The 25,494-nt window shown below is 32.9% G+C and overlaps 1 protein-coding gene across 1 annotated transcript in view; it reads right to left on the bottom strand.

The window, feature by feature from the left end:
* LOC127738334 (fibropellin-1-like) overlaps window positions 1–25,256 on the bottom strand; it is a 34,548-nt gene extending 9,292 nt beyond the window's left edge. The window contains exons 1-8 of the mRNA XM_052249536.1: window positions 25,253–25,256; window positions 24,590–24,700; window positions 24,086–24,196; window positions 22,880–22,990; window positions 21,325–21,435; window positions 16,445–16,555; window positions 13,086–13,196; window positions 9,554–9,664 (exon numbers count right to left, since the gene is read on the bottom strand). Of these exons, the coding sequence (XP_052105496.1) occupies window positions 9,554–9,664; window positions 13,086–13,196; window positions 16,445–16,555; window positions 21,325–21,435; window positions 22,880–22,990; window positions 24,086–24,196; window positions 24,590–24,700; window positions 25,253–25,256 (781 nt within the window). The remainder of the gene's footprint in view (window positions 1–9,553; window positions 9,665–13,085; window positions 13,197–16,444; window positions 16,556–21,324; window positions 21,436–22,879; window positions 22,991–24,085; window positions 24,197–24,589; window positions 24,701–25,252) is intronic.
* Between the last annotated feature and the right edge of the window lie 238 nt (window positions 25,257–25,494).

Here is a 25,494-nt window from a genome sequence, read left to right as displayed (position 1 = left end):
GTATGCAAATCTTTAGTTCCGCTGGTCAGAACGTTCGTGCACGTTTATTACCAAAAACTCATACAAATTATTGACCGAAGTTTATTGAACCATTTTAAAAAAATCTATGACGCCCAATGTCACCAATGATTTATTGTTTTCTTATATTTCACAAAATTATATTTTGCTTTACTGTTTAGATATTCTAATCACAAATAACTCTCTACGCTGGAAAAGATTCTGTTTATGATGTTATTTGATTAAAATATTCGGAAATACAGCGGAGGATATAAGGGTATTAGAATGTGTAAGTGCTATTTATTTGGGGCAAAATTTATCTCTATAAATAAATGAACATGCTTACACGATTTGTAAAATTTTCAGAGATTTAAACTTAAAAATTCAAAAGCGGTCATGATAAATACAAAGCTTTCAGTGCTTCAATTACATAAAGGAGCTATTTTCTCATTGATCTCTAATTGACCATATTCTTATTTTACTGACTTTAATGCAACCCTTTAGTATTAAATAAAGGCAACAGTAGTATACCGCTGTTCAATAGTCATAAATCGAATTAACTGAAACAAATCCGGGTCACAAACCAAAACCGAGGGAAACACACCAACTTTAAGTGGAAAAGAACAGAACAACATAAACACTGAACTGCTACAAAAGCAAACGCCAACATATATAGAAACGGACTATTTGATAACAACTGCCATATTTCTGACTTGGTATAGGACATTTTAAGACAAAATGTTGGGTTGAACATGGTTTTATGGCTAGCCAAACCTCCCGCTTATATGGCAATGTTAAAAATACCGCTAAAATGACAACATTACGTGACAGGAATACATTACAACTAAACGCAAGAACACTTTAGACAGAAACATACATAAATAAATAATATAATAGTACATAACAACATGTAAACCACAGAATAACAACGGCCACCTCCCATTTACACCCCAATAGAATTATGAACTGTGCGTCATACGAATGTATCAACGCCACAAAAAGTGATGTCACAGGAGAATTTCTAAAAATAGAATATAAAATTGGGATTGAGTTTGTAGTGGTGTTATTTTAAGTATTTTCTAACCATTACAAGCATATTAATGTAGAATTGTGTTAGTAATGGTGTAATTATTTGTATTTTCTAACCATGTCGGTTTTTCTTCTAAATCAAAACTATAAAAACAAATAAATCCTGTGCTTATATTAGCTTTAAACTAAAAATCATATAAATGAACTAGCTGATTAATTATCTTAACTTTTACATACATGTAGAATATAAATTTAGAAAGCAAACCACAAACGATAAGAAATAACACAATATCCAACCAGAATTACAAACGAAACATCATTACTAAATACATGAATGTTGGATGTTTAAATACCGAGACACGTCAATAGCAATTCGAATTCACACTCAGGGAAAACAGTCATATCCGTGAATAGGTCACGTTCGGTACTTAGCAGACCAGACGACGTAGATGGTAACCCACAATCTAAGACGTGGTCAAAATGTCGTTAGTTAGTTTAGACACAGACACATCGTATAGATCAATCAATTTGTGATGGTTTCCATAACATTTACGGAGTGTCATTCTTAATCTTTCGTCCTCATAACTTTGTTTGAACAGTTTCTGCGTAAGGAGCACACTCCTGTATATGAAGTCCGTACATGCACGAGCGTAACGTATCAACTGAGATATGTTACACCATGCGATGGGGCGGAAGGTATGTTACTGCTGAGAAATGGGAAATTGATAATTGGGAAGTTGAAATCGTCCCGTTTGTCATAGATTTTAGTGTGAAGTCGTCCATCTGTGTCAATACTAGGAAAATATCAAGGTATGAAGCAGTCGTTCTAGTATCAGTAGTATCCTTAATTTCAAGTTCACTGGGATATATGAGATGTAAGTACTGACTGAAATATGGGTTATTCAGTGATAGTACATCATCAATATATCTTAAAGTAGAATTAAAGAATTTCGCAAGGTTCTTTTTCATTTTGTCTTTTAGAAGGTTCTGAATGAATTCTGCTTCATACGAGTACAAAAACAAATCGGCCAGTAGGGGTGCACAATTAGTACCCATTGGAATACCGACTGTCTGTTGAAATACCAATCCTCCAAACTCAACAAATATATAGTCGATCAATAAGTCCAGCATTTTGATGATATCATCTTCAGTATATTTTCTGATAAAATCAGTGTGGTTCTTCACAAAATAAGAATTATTATAACCCAAAACAAGAAATTTATATCTACGATTCCCAATTTTATAGAAAAAGCTCTGTATGATGTTTGCACATTTTGGTTCCAAATTGGTAATATTATAATTTAGTAAACGTTTTGCATAAAACCCAGGATAGATTTAAGGCTACTCGAAACTTTGATTTTCTTTCAGTTTGGAACCAAAAGCTCCAAATATTCCAAATAGGTGGAACAAGCAGTTGATTTGGATTTGCTTTTCACTGTATCTCAATAAGTTTACTATCGATTGTAGTTATTCGGGGCAAAATTAATCTTTATAAATAAATGAACATGCTCATACAATGTACTCGATTTATTTATTTTTTTAAAGATTGAATCTTAAAAAATTCAAAAGCGGTCACCATATTTACAAAGCTTCCAGTCCTTCAATTGCAAAAAGGGGCTATTTCTAATTTATCTCTTATTAACCGTATTTTCAGTTTATTGTCTTTAAAGCAACCCCTTTGGTATTAAACCATGTGTACGCCATAATCGATGATGGCTGCTTTCAATCTTCCATATAATGCCCCTTGTATCTAAAAAGAGAATTGTATGACAAATTTTGAACAACGTCACTTCGATGACCTATTAAGGGAATATTTATAAAGTATACAATTTTCTTTTAAGTCAGCAGTGGCCACTTAAGATTTAAAGGTCTGTTTCAGTACATGTCCATATTTATGGAAAACAAGAGATCCTCACCATTTTTACAGTTATTTCCAGTAAACCCGGCATTGCAGGTGCATACATAACCATTTACGTGATCTTGGCAGAAACCATTTTTACATGGTGTTGATAGGCATTCATCCAAATCCGGAAAATCAGAATTCAACCTTAATCAATTCGTTAATTCATGCAAAATGCTAACAGTTTTTTTTTCTTGAATTTTGGTAATGATTTATTACACCTTTGCTTAATACATGCTGTAACAAATCTTTAGTACCACTGGTCAGAACGTTTGTACACGTTTTATACCAAAAACTCCTATAAAATCATTGACCTCAGTTTATTGAACCTGAGTAAAAAAATCTATGACGCCCAATGTATTGTACACCTATGATTTATTGTTTTCTTGTATTTCACAAAGTTATTTTTTGTTTTTCTGTTTTGATATTCTAATCACAAATAACTCTCTATGCTGCAAAAGTTTCTGTTCATAATGTTATTTGATTAAATATATTCGGAAGTACAGCGGCGGATATAAGGGTGTAGAAATGTGTCAGTGCTATCTCATTGAAAGAAATTCTTGGGTTTACTTTTAGTTACTGGGGATAGTCTTTGATACAAAATTACCAAGCATTGTTTGTCTGATACCTGTAGTTTTGTCATCTATAACACCAAGATATAGACCCAAGAGCGTTTTCTGAACAGCCTTAAATGCACTTTCTTATGTTCATCTTTTTGATTCAATCGATCGACTAGTATAACCTTGCATTCTTTTTTATCTACATTTTGATTTAAAGTGGGAAACACTAAAATGGAATTAGATACTTAGCTCAATACCGGTTCAAAGGTTCTTACAAATTCTAAAGATCTACTTCAAAATCTTCAATTACAATATTTATCATTTTGCAGTAATATCAAAACCTTTAATGCTTCTACTCTTTACGCTGCTATTTACCTTGCGCAATGAAAAGATCGACTACACCGTTTGATTAAACAGAACTTTTGCTACAAAAAAGGGAAACGTAGATACAAATTTTGTGTAATGAATATAAGACTTTTGAGGAAGTACAATAATTCCCACAGCAATTATACCGAAGATGATATGATCAAAATGCTGAAATTTTGTATCGACAACACATTTGTTGAGTTTGTTGGACTGATATTTCAGCAGAAAATTTGTATTCCAATTGATACTTATTGTGCAACACTACTTACCGATTTGTTTTTGTACTCGCATATGAAGCACAATTCATACAGAACCTTCTCAATGACAAAAAGAAAAGGCATCTTGCAATGTTCTTTAATTTCATTTTCAGACTTATTGATGATTTATCTCATTCAATAACCAACCTTTCAAATCCTAGTGAACTTGAGATACTACCAAAAGTTGAAGACCTGCTTCACATCTTGAATTTTCCTCGATACTGACCCAGACTTCAAACTAGAATCTATGACAAACGTGATGATTGCAACTTTCAAATTGTGAACCTCCCATTTCTCAGCAATGACATGTGTCTGCTTCGTCGTATGGGTTTACATATTTCAGTTAATACTTAACGTTCGTGCATGTTCACACTATACGGATTTTATTAACAGGATTGTGCTCTTTACACAAAAACTGTTCAAACAGAGTTACGAGGAACAACGACGGAAATCATCAGTATGTGAGTTTTACGGTCACCATCACGATTTGTTGACAAATATGATGTGTCTTTGAGTCAAATCTCTAGTGACATGTTTTCGCTGTCTAAGATCTTTAGATACCAAAAGAGTCGTCTTACTCGTAATTTTACCGATTTTGTCCTATTCTTGATTGTGACTCACGAAGGGTGATGCTTGCATAGCAGGAAACGCTTACCCTATCTTTGTGCACAAGGTCTTTCCTCTAATATGTCTTTTAATGTCTTAATACACATTTTCAAACAATCGTTTCTACTGAAAGTAGCACAGCACATTAATATTGCCCTTTTTATGACCCCTTCACAAGGATGAGCGCACTTTGTCCAAAGTAAATGAATTCCGAAATCACAAAAAATAATTTCCTTAAAACATTCATTATCACACCAAATATAAGGAACGAAAAGAGTTACAATCAACAAATGAAGCATTTCAATAATTCGAAACTTATGTCGTTCATAGAAACATATAGAGAATATAAGGAAAATTGGAGTTTGAAGTTTATGACTGTCAGTGTAAATCATATATCACCATGAAGTTCGGATATTGTGGTATCAAATTTTAAATGTTTAATCCTTCACAAACAATTGAAAATATTTTATTTAATCTAACGCTATCATAAATAAGTCACGTGAAACAACAAATTCTGACGGTTCAACCAAATAGAGTTACAAAAAAAAAGTTTTAATAAAAAATACCGAACTCCAAGTTAAATTCAAAAATTGGTAAGTCCATAAAAACTGTAAAAATCAAACATTAGACTTTATCAACCAACGGAAAGAATGGAACAGTATGCTGCAAATATCTTAAAAGCTTATCAAAATTAACTATCAAAAGGTCATATGTTTCCGCACTAGCAGAAAACATGTCAACACAATAAAGTAAATCCTTTCGGGTAACTATATGTTTAATATAAGTTTTTATAGTTAACGCTTGTTTGAAATGAGAGTATGATTTGAAGAAAATACCTGTATATAACTAGATAGGGTATCGAAAACCAAAATGCCAACTATATTGAAGGGAATTGTTGTCATAATTATATTCCTGATTATTCTAATTCTTTTCCTCAATGACATTCTTCAAACTTGCATTTTACTTTTGTCTTTGTATAATTGATACTTCTTTTTATCTTGGACATTAGTGTCTGTCTAATTTAAGTTTCTACTTCCTTTCTACGGTATAAATGTTTACATTTAAGTGTCTTTTTCCCTCCTTATAGTAAATTTTATTCACATTATTACATGTATTCAACATGTATACAACCATTTGAAATGTAAAAATTCTTATGTGCACTATATAAGATGTTTAGATTCTCATTGTGACGGGTGGAGAAAATTGAGCAAGTTACCATCGGAACATAATTCGAGTTGGTTTAATTACCGAATGACTTCATTCCATAGCATGAGGCAGACATGGTTTGGTTGTAGGAACAGGGATTAAGGGTGATGCATTTCATAATCTCAATCGTAGTACATCAATGTAAAGACAGGAGTTATACTGGGTCCGTATGAATAAAGCTACTTAAGTTAAGATTTGTTCCGAACGGACGGACTTTTCGTCATGTGCAACGATAACTCAGTACTACGATTGGATTTCTTATATGGTTTTATGCATACGGGCCCTGATTTTCTTTCATCGGTATATATTCCCTCAGATATAATATTCTGATACTTTGCGAAAATGTAGATTTTACCATGCTTTTTTCAAAAATATAATAAAAAGTATGGGTCACCGTGTTATTTTTCACGCTACAAGTCGTGCAAAATTGCCAAATTTTGCATATATTACTCATGAAAAAATCACCATTGGTAAATAAACAGAAATGTACGGGATAAAATTTTGAAAAAAAATATGAGATTATAGGTTTTATAATATGCTTTAAGAAAATTGAAATAAAATAGTGTGTAATCGAACTTGTTTTCTTGCTACAAGTAAAAAATGAAACTTTCTTTAACATTCCTTTATAAACATTTTACAATTAGAGTTATCTCACCTTAAATTGCTAAGTTTAAAAATTGATTCGATCAAAAACAAATGTTTGGTATTTGTTAAAACAGTCGAAATAATGCAATTAATCAATTATTTTTATATATTCAAATTATCTGTCTTTCAAATGAATTGCCAATCTGTCTCACGATTTGCAGATTTAAGCAAAGAACTACACCAATTGTGTACTGCTATTTTACAATCCAAGTCGAAAATGACAATCAGCAATATAAAATTATTTTGAATAAAAAACAATCTTGGTTGAATTTGGGTCCCATGTCCTTTAAGGGTCTGGTCTGGTTGATAGTGGATACGTCGAGCAAATCTATAATTCCGTCTATGATGTTATCTGCAATAAGATTTTTAAACTCGTTTGACCCAAGAGGTAGCTTGACCAATTGGCAGCATTTGGCGTCTATTGTCAAATGACGTTTTTAAACAAATTTTCTTTTCTGAAATCACAGATAGCTAATACAAATCAAACTTAGTCAGGGCCTTTTATAGCTGCCTATACGGTCACTACCTTTTGACCTGGATTTCGAAATTACATTTCGTCCAACTTCATCAGTCAAAATTACAAGCTAATATCTAAATGTAATTTTGTATTACAAATATATCAACAAATCATTTTATTCAAGCGACAATAATCTGGGCCTTCAGTCTTTCTAGCATATATTGCGTAATGTTTTATCATTATGTCAACAGTTTTTTTTCCTTTAAAAATTTGATTGAATACTCACATTGCATGACAGAATATGTTAAATTTGCCGACTTCTATTGATTTCTTCTAATGTTGTTTACCATAAATTTCTATATGAGATGGTTTTCATAATGCGTTTTAGAAAAATATACTCCTTTGCTTATTATGTGTTTTTTTTTGCTGTGCATGTACTGAATTTGTGTCATGAATGGATACCCCATATCCTTTGTTTTTCTATTAAAAAAATGTCTCTGATAAGTTCAACATATTGTCGTAATTTTTCTCTTTTTTAAATTATGTCAGTTACTGACATCGGATCGAAGAAATTGCTAAATTCTGTTTGCTTCAATACAATGTTTAAATGAAATAAACACTTTATAATTGTCGTGCGTCCGAAGCGCATTTCTGGATTTGACTAAAAAAAAACACTAAAACCTAAACATTTGAAAGTAAAAACGCAAAAACTCTGCAAAAGAGAGGCAAAAGATTTCAAAGGAACATTCAAACTCATAAGTCGAAAATAAACTGACCACGTTATTGCAAAAAAAAAAGAAAAAGACCAAAAGAAAAACAGCAGTATACAAAACACAACATAGAAAACTAAAGACTGAGCAACAAATCTACGTCAATAATATATATAAGATAATACATTATAAACATTTGGATCCAGAAGCAATGTTGCTTGTTTCTAGATCCAATTGTTTATAAAGTATTATCTTATGTATATTATCATGATTTGTTTTATTGAATAAAATATTGTTTAAACCAACAAATCGACATTCTGAACCATATGACCAAAAAGGACCTAAACAGAATAGACTTATTTATCTAAGGTTAACATTTCCTAAGGCACTTAGTTTCTTAATGCCTTCTTAATTCATGAACGGGGAATTCGATTATTAATTAAAAAAGTGTATAAATTAGTAAAATAAGTAAAATAACAAAAATACCGAACTCCAAGGGAAATTCAAGACGGGAATGTCCCTTAACAAATGGCAAAATCAAAAGCTCAAACACCTCAAACGAATGGAAAACAACTGTCATATTCCTGACTTGGTGCAGGCATTTCCTTATGTAGAAAATGGTGGATTAAACCTGGTTTTATAGCTAGCTAAACCTCTCACTTGTATGACAGTCGCATAACATTCAATTATATTGACAACAATGAGTGAGCAAAACAAACAGACATGATAGTAAAAAATGTCAAAAATTGGTGTACAGCAGTCAACATTTAAGGAATGACTGTAATATTTTTTCTGTCTATGAAGCAATAACATAAAAAAATGTGGTCCACACTGAATAACCCGCGTTGCCGTTTATTTAAAAGTGTGCACCACATTTTTGAGGTTATTTCGAATAGATTGAAAAAATTTTACAGTCATTCCTTATAATTTAATTCTAAATTCCATTTTTAAGGAGTAAATCATGAAGACAGTTGAGGACGTCACGGTCACATGACAAAATAATGTCTAGAAGAGGTGTTACCTAAAACATTAAATTAATCTTAATCACTATAAAAACAAACAACTATATGTCAAAAAGGGAAAACAAAATGGCATGTAGACACTCTATAGAAAAGCATATAAGCAAAAATGAAAGACAAGAACACAAAAAATTACCATAGCACAATAACACAATGGCGGGATGTATAAATACCGACCCACGCCAAAAGGATATTACCAAAAATGTACTAAACAGTAAAGGTTAAAAATATACAAAGACAAATAAAAAGAACACTAAGACACGTAATTAAGCTAAATAAATATAAAATGAAGCATTGACTACTGAGAAAATGAAAGTAAACCCAAATAATCTGCGTTTACTTTACGTTTGGAACTTATAGTAATGATTTTGAATAGTCTTTGTACTCAAAGCACACGTCTAGAAAAGGGATCAGTATCATGGATAGTTAAATCATCTTTAGTGTGTTGAGTTATTATAATTGAATCAATATACAAATAAGGAGATGTGGTATGATTGCCAATGAGACAACTGTCCACCAGAGTTTATCCATCAAGAATAGTTAAGAATGAATTAATGAATGCCTTAAGGTTTATATATTGAAGCAACATAACACCTCTAGACTAATGTTGAACCTTATAAGTGTTTATATTCCATGTAGGGGACTCCTATCTAACGCGCAGCATTTGATGGTGTTAGATAATCAAATTTATTGAAAGTAGTATTTTGGTGGTCAGAATATATTTAACCAAGAAATAGAACTAAACAATTTGACTTTGGAAGGGGTCTAAATAGTGGAAATTTTATGATCAATATTACTTACCAAATCCGCAGTCACCTCCGCTATATCCAGGATCACATATGCAGAAATACCCATTAATATGATCTAGGCAAGTACCATGGTGACATGGAGATGATTTGCATTCATTTATATCTAAAATGTGATATTCAAAATAAGTTCATTGATGATAGCGCATTGTGTCTTGTGTTTAAGTTCACAGGTTTCTGTATTTGTTTAAAGTTGCGTTGTGTGCATATCGAAGAGAGGATAAGGATTATCTATGTTCTGAACTTTATAAGTTCTTTAATTAATTAGCTTCATATCAAAACAGTTATTTATCACGGATGAACGACGAGTTTTGATTATAACACCTTGATAACAACTATAAAAGATCATGCATACAATGAAAACTGTATACATAGAGGTCCTTGGATTCTTTTTGGACAGAATTTCATCCTCTAGAACAATATTTTGACATTACCAAACACAATTTACTACCAGATATTAGTTGTCACGAACGACGACGAACGAATACTACTATTGGAACAGAAACTACTTGCCCTTCTATAGTATACAAGGGTTAACTGGAGTTCATGCTGCTCAGTCGTAAGATTTTAATGATGTCTTGTTAATAATTTTTTCCCTACCTTATTGTTTTCTTATTGTATAGCCTGTCCGTCTGCTTTATTCTTGTTTGAAATAACAGAAGGGCAATAAGTTTTCCATAAACCATTAATTTTTGTAAGTAATTACGGTCATTTTCCAAAGGCTTTATCGTTTCAATATACAAATTTTCTAAAATACTTTACCAAATTGCAGATTAAATTGATCTCTTCAAATTGATTAACTGGTAAAACAAGTAAGTTAATTGTAAGTAAAAAGTTGTTAGTATGAAGCTTGTGCAGCGTCATGTCAGTGGGAAGTTTAGTGACAAAATATTACCTCCCTGTGAACACTGAAAACTAGATCTTTTCAATGTTTGTCCCGTCTTAGCAAGGACGCTATCAAATTATAAATTCACGGGAAAACACTCTGGTAAATAGTAAATATAGAAATAATCGAAATAAAAAAACCTTCCATTTAATGTAATCATATCCCTCCTAAAGTAGCAAACGACGAGAACAGCTGGTTATAGGAGTTTGATGTAAAATTGGTTTAAAATGTTGCTATGCGAATAAATTCCTGGAGTACAAACTTCAATTTATTTTTCTACTGGATGTATACCTCTCTGGAACATGCTAATTATCCGTATTTTGTAACACTCTCAAACGTGTCCATTCCCCCAAACGTGTCCGATTCCTCCAAACGTGTCTATTTCGCCCAAACTTGTCATCAAAATCCCAAATCACCCAAACGCGTCCGATTTCACTTCCCCAAACGTGTCCAATAAATTGTTGTTCGCCAAAACGTGTCCATTTTTAAACGCAACAACGTCTCAAAACTTTTAGCGCTAATCTGTCCTTAGCGATGTCAATAACGTTTACGGTATTTCACTGAAAAGACATAGACAAAAGAAATAACTTTGCATGTATCATAAGCATCCCTGATACCAGCCTCATAATTTATAATCGTTTGAAAAACATGTATTACTTAAAGGTAACGTTAAAGTACGTTAAAAACAGTATGCGTAACTTATAAGATGTGAATTTCAGTCATTTTAAATGTGCATCATCTTTTTAACTGTCACATTACGTTAAATTTATTGTTATTAAGGTAATAATCGAATAACAGAAAATAATGAATTAACTCATTGCTTGCTAAATATTTTGTGGCAATTTTATTTCATGCATATTTAGGACTATAGATTGATTGATTGCTGGATGTTTTACGTCCAGTGGCATATATTGCATGCATGTTTAGGACAACATATTTACATTAAAATAAATAGGTAGGACACGTTTTGGCGTTTTTAAGATATGGACACCACTAAGCTTTCACTAAAAGGAGACGTTCAGGTTTCAATTGGACACGTTTCGGGATTGGAAACGTTTGGGCGTTTTTAATGAAACGGACACAATTGGGTGTTCATGACACATATTGGCGCCCTTTGGCAACAAGATATGTTTTAGTAGTTCAGTGACGTCGTATGGACACGTTTTGGAGAATCGGACACGTTTGGAGGGACGGACACGTTTCTGAGTGTTACATAAACACATCATAGATACCAGGATTAAAATATATATGCAGCTAGATCAGAGAAGTTCAGGGTAAAAATTCCAAAGAAATCAATTGATATGCAGCAAAGATTAGCACTTTTGAAATTAAGTAACTAAGCAAATTCAAACGGACCTTATCCCGATGTAAACATTGAATAGATCGAGAAGACCGCAAATACATGTACAAAAATCGAGATGAACTTTTCTTAAAATTGTATAAAAAATAGTACAAAAATACCTACTTTATAAAAATATTTGTCTCTAATTTTTGAACCTGAACAGACAGACTTTAAAATTGTTGCATTCACAAAAAAGCAATATTTCTATATCGAATGTTCACGTGACAAACGTTGCCAAAATTTAGTTTTCATTGTGATATGATCAAAGTAATAATAACAAATATAAGTCATCGAACTTAATTTTAAGCTTCAGATTGACAAATTTTGTATGTATTACATAACATAAATCATTATTATGTGACTAGAAGGTGAAAAACATTTTTGTTTTTATGAAATGAAGTCCAGTGTAGTAAAAAGTATTCTCACCACTTAATTTACTGATCGACTTCAATTTTGACAACAACAAAAAAACACGTGTAATTTTTAGCACCTAGTAATAAGGAATACTAGTTTAAAAATAAGTATGAATTTACATAACAGTATAGCATACCCTCTGCTCCATCGTATGGCGTTTATAGATGACATTTAATACGTTACGTTCGTGCATGTTCTAACTACAGTAACAGGGGTGTGCTCTTTACACAAAACTATTCCAACAGAGTTATGAGGAAAAACGACTGACATCGACACTACATTCGATGTGACGATTTCTCAACTAGCGTTTTCGCGGTCTTAGATCTTTAGATACCAGTATAGTCGTCTGTAATATCTGTAATAATCTGCAATATTGTCGATTGTGTCCTATACCCAATTACAATATTTTGACTGACTGTGAATACGCATAGCGGGTGATACATGCATAACAGGGGACGCTTACCCTGTTGACGCACCTGGTCTCACTCTTTTTAGAGTTCATGCTATTTACTCATTTTTTGTTTTGTTTGGCAAGGTAAGCTTCTCCTGCGATGCATTTATCACCCGCCAAGTGAATTTGCACTTAGTAAAAATGTCACAATCGGGAATAGTATAATTAAATAGTGTCGCTATTAGCAGACAATTTGGTTTAATTTCGTAAAAAAAAGGCTAAAATCATCGCTGGTTTGTTTTTTGTCTAGCTAGACAATGATTGGACCTCTTTTGGGTCTGTATTAATACAACCTTTATTTTCAACCTTAGTTGGAGATGATTGTGCTGAGCATGTTCAGTGTTTGAAACGAATGGCAGCTGAAAAAGTGAAACAAGGGAAGACAGTTGGAATTACTTTTAGCATCTAACTGTTTATAGAGCCATACCAGTTACCTGTCTCACAGTTGTCTCCTGTGTATCCTTTTGTGCAAGTACACACATATCCATTTATTTGGTCCTGACATATACCATGGTTACACGGAGATGAACCACACTCATCAATATCTTTAAATAAAATCATTGGGCTAATATATAAGTATATGTAATGTTTGAAATAACATCAGAGTTGGTATAACTTATTAGATTTTTTAGACTTCAAAACTACGGAAATGTCTGTTTCCCCCATTTTTAGGCTTTAGCAAATTTACGTCTGAAAAAAACCCAGCCGATTTGATTCAATTCCTAGTGGTAGTAAAGCTGTTAAAGATGATCAAAAGGCAATGGTATTGTTTATATCATCAAACAAGGTCATGTTTTAAAATAGAAGACAGAAAGTACCAAACTATGTTTTTAGATCTAATGGGATAGATTCAAAGTTTTCCCAGATTCATCAAAAAACCGTAAAATAACAAAAATACCGAACTCTAAGGAAAATTCAAATTTAAAGTAATAAAGGGAGCAATTTTACAGTTTATGTATTAATGTTATGTATTAATGAGGTCACAGCTAGGACCTGTATCTAATAATTATCATTTCATTTCAAGGAATTCGAAATATTCCCATGTTTTAATTATTATTTTCTTGTTTTTTTTGCTTCTGATTTTATTTATGTTAATAATGTCCCAGATTTCATTTTTGAAGATTTTGAAGATATCAATGACCTTATCTTTCTTGTCAGACATATAATATGCTTTATAGATGGAAAAGAAAATTATAGTTAATAGATAGTTCATATCAAAATAAGCTTCATCTTCAATTTTATAGCCGGTTACTAAACTTTCAAGACTAAGTATATGCTTATCAATTCCTAAAAATGATAATAGCTGGTCAACTTTATGCCAAAAATGAACAGTATATGAACAGGAAAAAAAGAAGTGTTTATAATCATCATGTTGCTTACAACGGAAGAACAAACCACTTGGTACTTTTTTCCATTTATAAAGTAAATCATTACAGGCTAATATATAATGTATTATTTTCCATTTAAACATTTTATATTTGTTGTTTTCAAGGTAGTTAAAAATAAAGTTAAATGTGGACTTCAATTTTGTAGTCATTTTTTTTTATGAAGAATTCTTTCCCACATTAAAACTCCTGTTGGTTTATCAACTAATTTTAACTAATGAAAATTCTCTAATCCAGTCTTGTTTATTCTTTAATTTTTTTAGTACAGTTTTTGATGAGATGTATCCGTTTTCATCTAATATATTATTGATGTACAAAATATTACTATTAATCCAGTTTTGAAAGAACAGACATTTCCCCATTTTCTTTGATAAGATGATTTCCCTATATAAGTTGTTTTTTAACCTCAAGAAAGTTTCTTGGTATGATTGTTTGACCTCCTTTTATTTCTACCCATGTTTTAATTAATTGTTTATAGAATTCAGGTAAAGATTTATAATCTGTTTTATTAAGCAAATTAACATTTGTTAAATTCATTCTGAATAAAAGAAAATCTTTTCCAAATTTATCAAGGTAAATCTTGGAATAATTTTCCAGTTATCATTTTCCTTTTTTATTAGTTTTAAAACCCATCCGATTTGTAATGATTTTAGATAGCAGTCTAAATCAATCATTTGTAATCCTCCGTCAAGATATGGTTTACATTATATAGTACGTTTAACTTTATCTTTTTTTCCACTCCATATAAAATTATATATTAAATTTTTGAACTTTTGCTTTATTTCATGTGGTATTATCATACTTGATGCAATGTATGTTAGGTTTGGTAAAATTAAAGACTTAACTACAGTTGTCTTTCCTAATAATGTTAAGTTTCGTTTGTTCCATCCTTGAATCAATTTTTCACATTTATCTATTTGCTTTTCTGTGATAATTTATGACATTCTTGATAATTGTATCCAAAATATATTCCTAAACTTTTAATGTGGTCTTGTTTCCAGTTTGTATTTTCTAATTTATCTTTTGAATGTTTAAGTTTCCCAAGCCACAAACCTTCTGTTTTATTTCTATTCAATTTAAGTCCAGAAAGGCTTCCAAAAGTTTCAATAATATTAAGGGCTATACTTATTTCTTTGCGTGTTTTTAAAAACAATTGAGTATCGTCTGCCAATTGACATGTTTTTAGCGAGCAAGATTTTCCATCTAATTTGATTTCAAATCCTTTTAGATCTGATTTTTGTATTCCCTGTCTTTGATTTATCTCTGTCGAGATCGATGTCATTTTGTAACAAATCACGTATTTGTCTTTCTGAAATCTATACCTCTAAATGATCGGAATGTTGGGTCCTCAATGCTCTTCAGCTTCGTACTTATTTGGCCTTTTGACTTTTTTATTCGAGCGTCACGGATGAGTCTTTTGTAGACGCTACGTGTTCAATGTATGTCAGTCATTGTGGTCCCCTATTTTGCATACAACAATTTGGTTGAGTCCTGAAATATTCTTTTTACTGTGGCATCAATATTTTTGTTGTTTCTTTAAAAAGTGTGGACTTTATCGCAATCATTAACAATTAACAATGACGAGTTTTTGGCGTACAGGGCGTATTTCCCTTTAAGATAAAATTCTAATTTTTGGCACAAAATCGGCAAAACAAACTCCATCTATGATGACATTATTCAAAATCACTTCGCTATGCTCCCCGCTATTTTTACCACTACGGAGAATAACAGACATGCCTCAAACCCTGAATACATTAAGGCAACAGTAGTCCACCGATGTTCAAATCTCATAAACTAGTTAAGAAGATACAAACAAATCAAAGTTACACACAAAAACTGAGGAAATCGAATGAATCAAAACAATTGAAAGGCCAAATCAATAAAGAAGTTGAGGACCAGTGAAAACCAAACATTTCAAAAAGGTAGAAAGAATATGTTTTATGATAGTTTTAACCTCTTATTAATAGTTAGTTAATAGAAAATGACGTACTAGTAATTCATGCCAGCACAGAAGCGCTGACTACAATACACAGCTCTTCATCAAATTGCTATCATGGCTTTTTGACTTCAAATACCCCGGCCTTATTAGCAATAACCCGGTCTGTTAATAATTGAGAAATGTCAACTTTGAACTGGGAAATTTTATCAACGAAATGTCCCTACGAGTCTTTCGAATTTTTTGATTTCGTCATATCATTGACAATTTAAAATACTAGCTGCTATAGACAGAATTGGTAATTTACTTCACTGCGATCACGAAAAGCTTCATGTTGTGCCTCGCAGCTGACATTTAACAGTAACAATATGCAGAAATCCGTACTTTTTGATATATGCAGTTTAGCTGGAAATAAAAATTAAAACATATAACTTAGATACGGCTCTAATTGAAATTCTACGACAGCACTTACCCAGCTCACAGTCAGTGCCCGTGTATCCAGGATTACATGTACAGGAATACCCATTGATATTATCTTGGCAAGTACCTTGATGACAAGGAGATGAATTGCATTCTTTTATATCTGAAACGTGAAATGTTATATATTTGTAACTTAATTTAGACATACATGATCTCTGTATTACTTAAATATTACTTTTATTTCAATGATAGAACATTTTGTCAGTTTGATGGTAAGAGAAAGCATGTCTGTATTGTATGAGTTCTTCAAATGATTGTGTGTCATGCTAAAACAGAAATGTGCATGAGAATGGAGACTGAACTCCTGATAGCAACTATAGAAGATCTCTCAAAGAATGAAGCTTTATATATCCTTTTATTATGTACTTAGTAGTAAATACAGATAAATTGTATGTGTAATACAATCATGGGCAAGCGGGTTGTATCAGCCACCCGTGATGATATCGATATCAGCACGGTTGCAAAGGCTATATCACACCTTTAATCTGTATGATGTCACGTCATCGATTGCAGTCACTGTTGCAAAGGCTTTATCAAACCTCTAATCTGTATGACGTCATTTCAAACATCCTTATCTGTATGAAGTCATGTCACATAAAAAACATCTACGTGAGGTATATGTTTATAATAAAGTGTATATGATATGGCTTTTTCAATATCACACACCGTATCAACCCTCAACCAATATAATCCCTCGAGCAGAGCTCTTGGGATTATATTGGAGTCTCGGGTTAATACGGATGTGATATTGAAAAAGCCAAATGATATCCTCTATATATCAAACATCCCAAACAGAACTTTGTAAGATACTTCTTATTTTTGAAATAATTACACCCACAAGATATTATACCGTATTTATAGTATTGCATATAAACAAGGCCGTATTTTTTTCTTAGAAACAGGATATTGGATACAAATGTAATTGTTGACATTTTCACAGTCACTGCTTTCTCCGGTTACAATCGGCTAGAAAGAAAAAATTCTTTTTTGATTAAAAAAACAATATACATTTTTTTGGAATTATTTTAACAACTAATAAAAAAAAATACTATATTTCAAAAAGATGTCAATGTGTCGATGTGACTAGGACTATGTTTGTCAGGTGTAGACAGAACTTAATGTTTGGAATAATTTTAACATCGTATTAATATTTGACAGACAATGATGTACTAGTAGACGTGTTACAAAAAGGTATATACTCGACGCTGAGGTTGACAAATTAGACTTTAAATGTGGGGACTGTGTCAAAACATTGATTATTGATTTAAACCGGTCAAATTCAATTTGCGTGATGTTAACCATGTATCCTACACACTTCTAGGTTCATTTAAGATTATATTAATTTAGAATGATTATTTTCTGATATCATTGCTTACGATTATAGGGCGGGAAAGGTGTACGTGTAAGCAGGGGAGGGGGTTGATGGTAATTCAGGTATACCACTTCTTCTTATATCTATGCACTTCTAGATCTGATAAAAAATCCCATAACAAGCCAGTTTGATTTTTTTTATAATAATTACTGTTACATCGTCCTGAAAATGCATAAAACATTTGTCACTGGACGGACAACAAACAACAATCAATCAATTTCTACTAAACCCGCACAAAGCTCCACAGTCTGGTCTAGTTGATTTTTTTTTCTGATGTCTCCATAGGCTTCCACTGACTTTAAAAGTTTTTAAGCGCCTAATAGCGAGTTCCACATATACCCGACACCCGAACGATAATCGCAAGTTCGTTTTTTACATTATATTCTTTTTGATCTACATGTAGCTCTCAGTTTATGACGTCTATAGAGGGTAACGAGCGGAGAACGACATGCGGTATTTTTTATTAACTAAATCCTTAGGGAAATCTAATTCCATTACTGGTCAATTGAAGGCAGTAAATTAAACTTTTGAACATCATCCTGTTGTCCTGGAAAAATACTGCATGTGAATTTTACAAAAATAATGTATATGATTCCAATATATTGTCAACAAAAACCTGCGTGTGTATGCAATGCCGGTATCTGGAATAAAATTGTGCCCGTTAATTGGCCCTAACGCTGTAGGCATTTTATGCAACCAGCTACATAGTTGTTGCAGTTTTTCTACGGTCGACTTAGAAGTATTTAGTGTATAGATTTCACAAAGAATCGGTATCTTAATAGAAATAAGAAGATGTGATATGAGTGCCAATGAGACAACTATCCATTCAAGTCACAATGTGTAAAAAGTAAACAATTATAGGTCGAAATACTGCCTTCAACACGTAGCCTTAGCTCACACCGAACAGCAAGCTATAAAGCCCCCCAAAATGACTAGTGTAAAACAATTCAAACAGGAAAACCAACGGTCTAATCAATATAAAAAATGAGAAAACGAGAAACACTTTTGAACCACACCAACAAACGACAATCACTGAACAACAGGCTCCTGATTAAGGACAGGTGCATAAAATTGCAGCGAGTTTAAACGTTTTAACAGGCGCCAACCTTCACCTAATCTGCGACTGTGGTGTAACTTTACAACAAAAAAAGACACACAATAAAATATCAATTGGGATGGCTTAACTCGATCAAAAGGACATATACACAACAAGAATGTGTCCATAGTACACGGATGCTCCACTCGCACTATCATTTTCTATGTTCAGTGGACCGTTAAATTAAGGGTCAAAACTCTAATTTGGCATTAGAATTAGAAAAATCATATCATAGGAAACATGTGTACTAAGTTTCAAGTTGATTGGACTTCAACTTCATCAAAAACTACCTTGACCAAAAACTTTGTCCTGAGGCGGGACAGACGGACGGACGGATGAACGGACGGACGAACGGACGCACAGATCAAAAAACATAATGCCCCTCTACTATCATAGGTGGGGCATAAAAACAAGTAAATATACACTGAACGAATAAGTTTGATCTATGACCGTCCAAGACCCTCATGGGTAGTCAATGTTGTTAAAAACCCCCCTCGTGATCTAGGACACAATATAAATACAATATAAATAGAAGAACAGAGTTCCAATGTCCCCCGCGTTGCACATATTTTATATTTACAAGGGGCATAACTCTTTTTTAAAAAGTCGATCGTCCACCATTATAGAACTTGTCCAAGATATTGCTGACATTAACCTATCGTATAAGTTTTATAAAAATCTGGCAAGAATCGTACCCGTAAGAGCGCTAACGAAGCCATTTTCCATAAATTTAATATTTCCAAGAGGCATAACTCTTTTAAAAAAAGTCGATCGGCAACGATCATAGAACTTGTCCGAGATATTGCTGATAATAACCTATAGTATAAGTTTTATAAAAATATGGCAAGAATTGTACCCGTGAGAGCGCTAACAAGACCGGACGGACGTTCACGGACGGACGCCCGGTATTTCCATGTCCCCCGTACGCGTTACGCGAAACACCATGCCTAAGGCTTTTCGGACTGTTTGAAAGACTGGCCAAACGGGTAAGACAATTTCAGACCTCAAAACTACAATTCGAAATGTTTTGAAACTTTGCTTGAATATTTAAAGGATGTCTTTTTCCAAAGATTTTCATTTCGTTGGGTCGAACCAGTAACATTTTACATGGAAATAAAAAAAAGGAAATTAAGTATTTCCTGAGTAGGCATTAACAGATTATAATATTATAAAATCATTCCCAATATCTAATAAGGGCAAGCCAGGCTATAGAGGTGTCATGTTGGTCATATGCATGATGTACAATTGCCAAACATTCACGAAGGTTCAACCTTCCAAAAAAAAGCAAACTATATCCAAAATGAATCCATAAAGGAGTTGCACATTTCCTATGTATATAAATACCGCGGCAGAAGCTCCTACGTTATGAGTTTATTACTCAAAACGGGTACCCTCTTCTCCCGCTCGCCTGTACGTCCGCCCGCTGGACTTCCGTCATCCTATTATAAAATAAGTCAGTTCTGCATTGTTAACAACCCGTCCAAAAGTTCTGATCTCGGGTAAACACCCCTTTAAGTTAAATGGTCCGTCGTTAGCGGGGGAAGGGGGGGGGTAGGGTTGTTTCTCTCATCTATTACTTCTTTTTCTCGTCTTTCCGTCTCTTTCTTTTCTTCTAGATTTTATAGAATCTATAAAACTCTTGCCTCCTGCTGCTAGTATTCCAAAAGAAGAAATATTATGGGATTCATCATTTTTATTCCTAACGGAATTATTGTTACAGACTTTTTGTTCCATAATGAATATCTATAATGAAATCTCCATAATAAAGAGATCAAAGGGACGACTTATAAGGAACAAATATACGTGGACATCAGTACTATGCAGTTTAAACACAAGATTCAATTGATTCACAGGTAATTTAAATCTGAAATCACTTTTGTGTTTTGATACGATACCCGCATTTAAAGTCTAATTTGTCAACCTCAGCGTCGAGTATATATATTAGTATTACACGTCTAGTAATTCTTGCACCACAGAAGCGCTGACTACTATACGCAGCTCGTCATACAATTGCATATCATGGCTTTTTGAATATCCCGGCCTTATTAACAATGACCCGTTCTGTTAATGATTGAGAAATTTCAACTTTGAACTGAGAAATTTTATCAACGAAATGTCCCTACCAGTCTTTTGTAAAAAACACACAAATACAACCGACTAATCGAATTTTTAGAAATTTCGTCATATCATTGAAATTTTAAAATACTAGCTGCCCTCGACACAATAAGTATCTTTGTTCACTGCGATCACTAAAAGCTTCATGTTGTGCCTCGCAGATAATATTTACAGTACAAATTTGCAGAAATCCGCACTTTTTGATGTATGCAGTTTAGCTGAAAATCAAAGTTTTGACATATACCTTAGATAATGGTCTAATTGAAATTATACGACAGCAATTTCTTACCCAGCTCACAATCAGTGCCCGTGTACCCAGGATTACATGTGCAGGAATATCCATTGATATTATCTTGGCAAGTACCTTGGTGACAAGGAGATGAATTGCATTCATTTATATCTAAAACGTGAAATGTTGTATATTTTAAACTTGATTTAGATATCTATGATATCTGTATTTGTTAAATGTTATTTTTATTTCAATGATAGAACATTGTATCAGATTGATTGAAAAAGAAAGAATTTCCTGTATTGTACGAGTTCTTCCATTCATTGCGTGTCATGCTTAAACAGAAATGTGCATGAGAATGGAGATTAAACTCCTGATAGCAACTATAGAAGATCTCGCAAAGATTGAAGCTATATATATCCTTACATCAAACATCCCAAACAGAATTTTGTAAGTTACATCTTATTCTTGAAATAGTCCTACATCCTTAATTCAGCGGTGGATCCATCAACTTTGAAGGGGTGGCGAGTATTTTGGCTTGGGGTTTTACCTTTAGTGAGGGTTTAGTATTATTTTTCGAATTTAAGAGAAAGATGGTTACTACCCCCGGTAACATTACTGCGCTACGTATACAATGTATATCTCTCATTGTGGTTTCCTACTTTGCAACCAAACAGTCTGGATGACTTCTGAAATATTTCTTCTACTGTGGCATTAATAATTTCTGCTGTTGCTTCAAAATGTGTAAACTTTATCGCAATCAATTAGTGCTGGATTCAGATGGGACGGGCGTATTTCCCTTTGAAAGAAACTATCATTTTTTAGCATAGAATCGGTAAAAAAATTTATTAATTTCTGTTGTTGCTTTAAAATGTGTTGACTTTAGTGCAATCAATGACAGTCACGGAATCCGGTAGGGCGTACAGGGCGTAATCCCTTTGAAAGAAAACTGTATTTTTTTGGCATCAAATCGGCATAAAACCAAAATCACTTCGCTATGCTCCCCGCTATTTTTACCATTGCGGAGAATAACTGACCTGCCTCAAACCCTGAATACATTAAGGCAACAGTAGTATACCGATGTTCAAATCTCATAAACTAGTTAAGGAGATACAAACAAATCAAAGTTACACACAAAAACTGAGGAAATCGAATGAATCAAAACAATTGAAAGGCCAAATCAATAACGAAGTTCAAGAGCAGTGAAAACCAAAAATTTCAAAAAGATGTCAATTTGTCGATGTGACTAGGACTATATATGCCAGTAGTAGAAAAAACTTAATGTTTGAAATAATTTAAACATCTTATTAATAATTGATTAACAGAACATGACGTACTAGTAATTTAATTCAGAACATTAGCACTGACTACTATACACAGTCCTAAATACAATTGCATGTTACGGCTTTTTGACTTCAAATGTCCTGGCCTTATTAACAAATTAGTTCAATGCGATCACTAAAAGCTTCATGCTGTGCCTCGCAGCTGATATTTTACAATACCAACATGCAGAAATCCGTACTTTTTGATATATGTAGTTTAGCTGAAAATTAAAGTTGACATATTTTGACTTTGATGTTGGTCTAATTGAAATTATACGACAGCAATTACTTACCTATCTCACAGTCAGTGCCCGTGTATCCAGAACTACATGTGCAGGAATACCCATTGATATTATCTTGGCAAGTGCCTTGGTGACAAGGAGATGATTTGCATTCATTTATATCTAAAACGTGAAATGTTATATATTTCTAACTTGATTTAGACATCTATGATCTCTGTATTTGTTAAATGTTATTTTCATTGTGTCAGTTTGATTGAGAAACAAATACTTTTTTGAATTGTATACATGAGTTCTTCAAATCATTGTGTGTCGTGCTAAAACAGAAATGTGCATAAGAATGGATATCGAACTCATGATAGCAACTTTAGAAAATCTCACAATGAATGAAGCTATATATACCCTTCCATCAAACATCACAAACAGAATTTTGTAAGATTCTTCTTATCCTTGAAATAATCTCATATCCCACAAAATGTCACTGATTGTGGTTCCTACTTTGAATACAAACAGTGTGGTTGGGTTCTGAAATATTAGTTCTTCTATGGCATTAATAATTTCTGTTGTTGCTTTCAAAAGTGTGGACTTTATCGCAATCTATGACAGTGACGGAATCAGATGGGGTGGAAGGCGTATTTTCCTTTGAAAAAAAATTATAAATTTTTGGCATAAAATCGACAAAAAAGTTTATCATTTCGCTATGGTCACCGCTATTTTTACCATAACGGAGAAAAACAGCCCTGCCTTAAACCCAGAATACATTGCGGAAACATTAGTATACCGATATAAATAAGAAGATGTAGGAAACAAATCAAGGTAACACACAAAAACTGAGGGAATTGAATAAATCAAAACAGTTGTAAGGCCAAATCAATAACGATGTTGAGGAGCACTGAAAAAAAAATTTAAAAAAGGTTCCTGTGTGTCTATGTGACTAAGACTATATTTGCCAAACGTAGAAAGAACTTAATGTTTGAAATACTTTAACATCTGATTAATAGCTTGTTAATTAACAGATAAAAGAAGTACTAGTAATTCATGCCAGCACAGAAGCGTTGACTACTATAGACAGCTCTTCGAAAAATTTCATATCACAGCTTTTTGACTTCAAATATCCAGGCCTTATTAACTATGATATTTTACAGTACCAAAATGCAGAAATCCGTACTTTTTGATATATGTAGTTTATCTGGAAATTAAATTTGACATATTTGACTTTGATAAGGGTCAAATAGAAATTCTACGACAGCAACTACTTACCCAGCTCACAGTCAGTGCCCGTGTATCCAGGATTACATGTGCAGGAATACCCATTGATATTATCTTGGCAAGTACCTTGGTGACAAGGAGATGATTTGCATTCATTGATATCTAAAACGTGAAATGTTATATATTTGTAACTTGATTAAGACATATTTGATCTCTGTATTTGTAAACGTTATTTTTGTCAGCGATAGAACATTGTGTCAGTTTGTTAGAGAGAAAAGCAATTCTTTGTATTTTATGAGGTTTTGAATTCATTGCGCGTCATTCTAAAACGGAAAAGTGCATGATAATGAGGAGATGAGTATCGTTAGTTTCGTTGCACAAAACGTTAGACTTATATATTTATTATGGAAAGAAATTTAAAAGTTATCAACGATTGACAAGCGTCCATATATTAAGGTTTAAATTCTCTCCGGATCTTGACAAGTTTCAAGATTTATGTATTTCTTTTTTAGAATATATTTTATTCTGTTCTTAAGTGAAAATAGCATATCTTACCAATTTCACAATTTTGTCCTGTAAATCCGGCCTTACAAGTGCATGAATAACTATTCACCTGATCTTTGCAGGACCCATGTTTACACGGAGAAGACATGCATTCATCAAAATCTGGAAACAGTAAAGATTCTGAAGGTTCTTTATAAATGCATATTGCATTCTAAATTATATAATGATAAAAAATAACTGACATCTAATATTTAAAATATATAAGCTAAATAATTTCGATTGGGCTGAAATGCCTACCTATTGGGTATTGGTTAATGATGGTTGTTTACTTAACGTGCAGTGGTAAAAATGAGAGGCATATTTGAGACAAGAACGAATTAAAAATAAATCTGATACGTAGGTTTTTTTTACTAAATTCTACGACAGGGATTTGGAGTTGAAAATGTTGGCTGCAATGGAAAACGAGTGTATTGAATAGGAACAGTAATGTTGCCTCGCAACCGACCATAAACGGAACAATCAAACATTTCCATGTAAAAATTCTATAACGTACAGAGAACGTGTACTGTCCGTAGATGTGTCATCGAATTTAACGCCCCCATTCCGATCGTATTTGGCTGCGTATTTATGCATCCCTCATAGCAGTGACCCTCTCTGTAGAGTTGGTTCTACGGCCAGATGGGAAAAGTCCACCCCTTTTCAATCAAAACTCACTCATTTTTGTTACCTGTTGCGTTTTTATTATCCAAAAGCTCGTAATTAAACACAAAAAAAACCCCGATCAGTCAGAAATACCACGCTGTATTGCAATGTCAGTTTATGCAATATCTTTACCCAAAAGTTCTTGAAGGCATTTGCTGGGCTGGACTCTGTAGCATGTTAAAATATTTGTATAACATTGACATTTTCTGCTTATATTGAATAAATCTTAATTTTATGTTTTTAAGATACATGGA

Source organism: Mytilus californianus, unplaced genomic scaffold, assembly GCF_021869535.1.
Source record: "Mytilus californianus isolate M0D057914Y unplaced genomic scaffold, xbMytCali1.0.p SCAF_1, whole genome shotgun sequence".
NCBI lineage: Eukaryota > Metazoa > Mollusca > Bivalvia > Mytilida > Mytilidae > Mytilus > Mytilus californianus.
The sequence above is the reverse complement of the archived record's forward strand: the minus strand, read 5'-3'. Positions and strand labels throughout refer to the sequence as shown.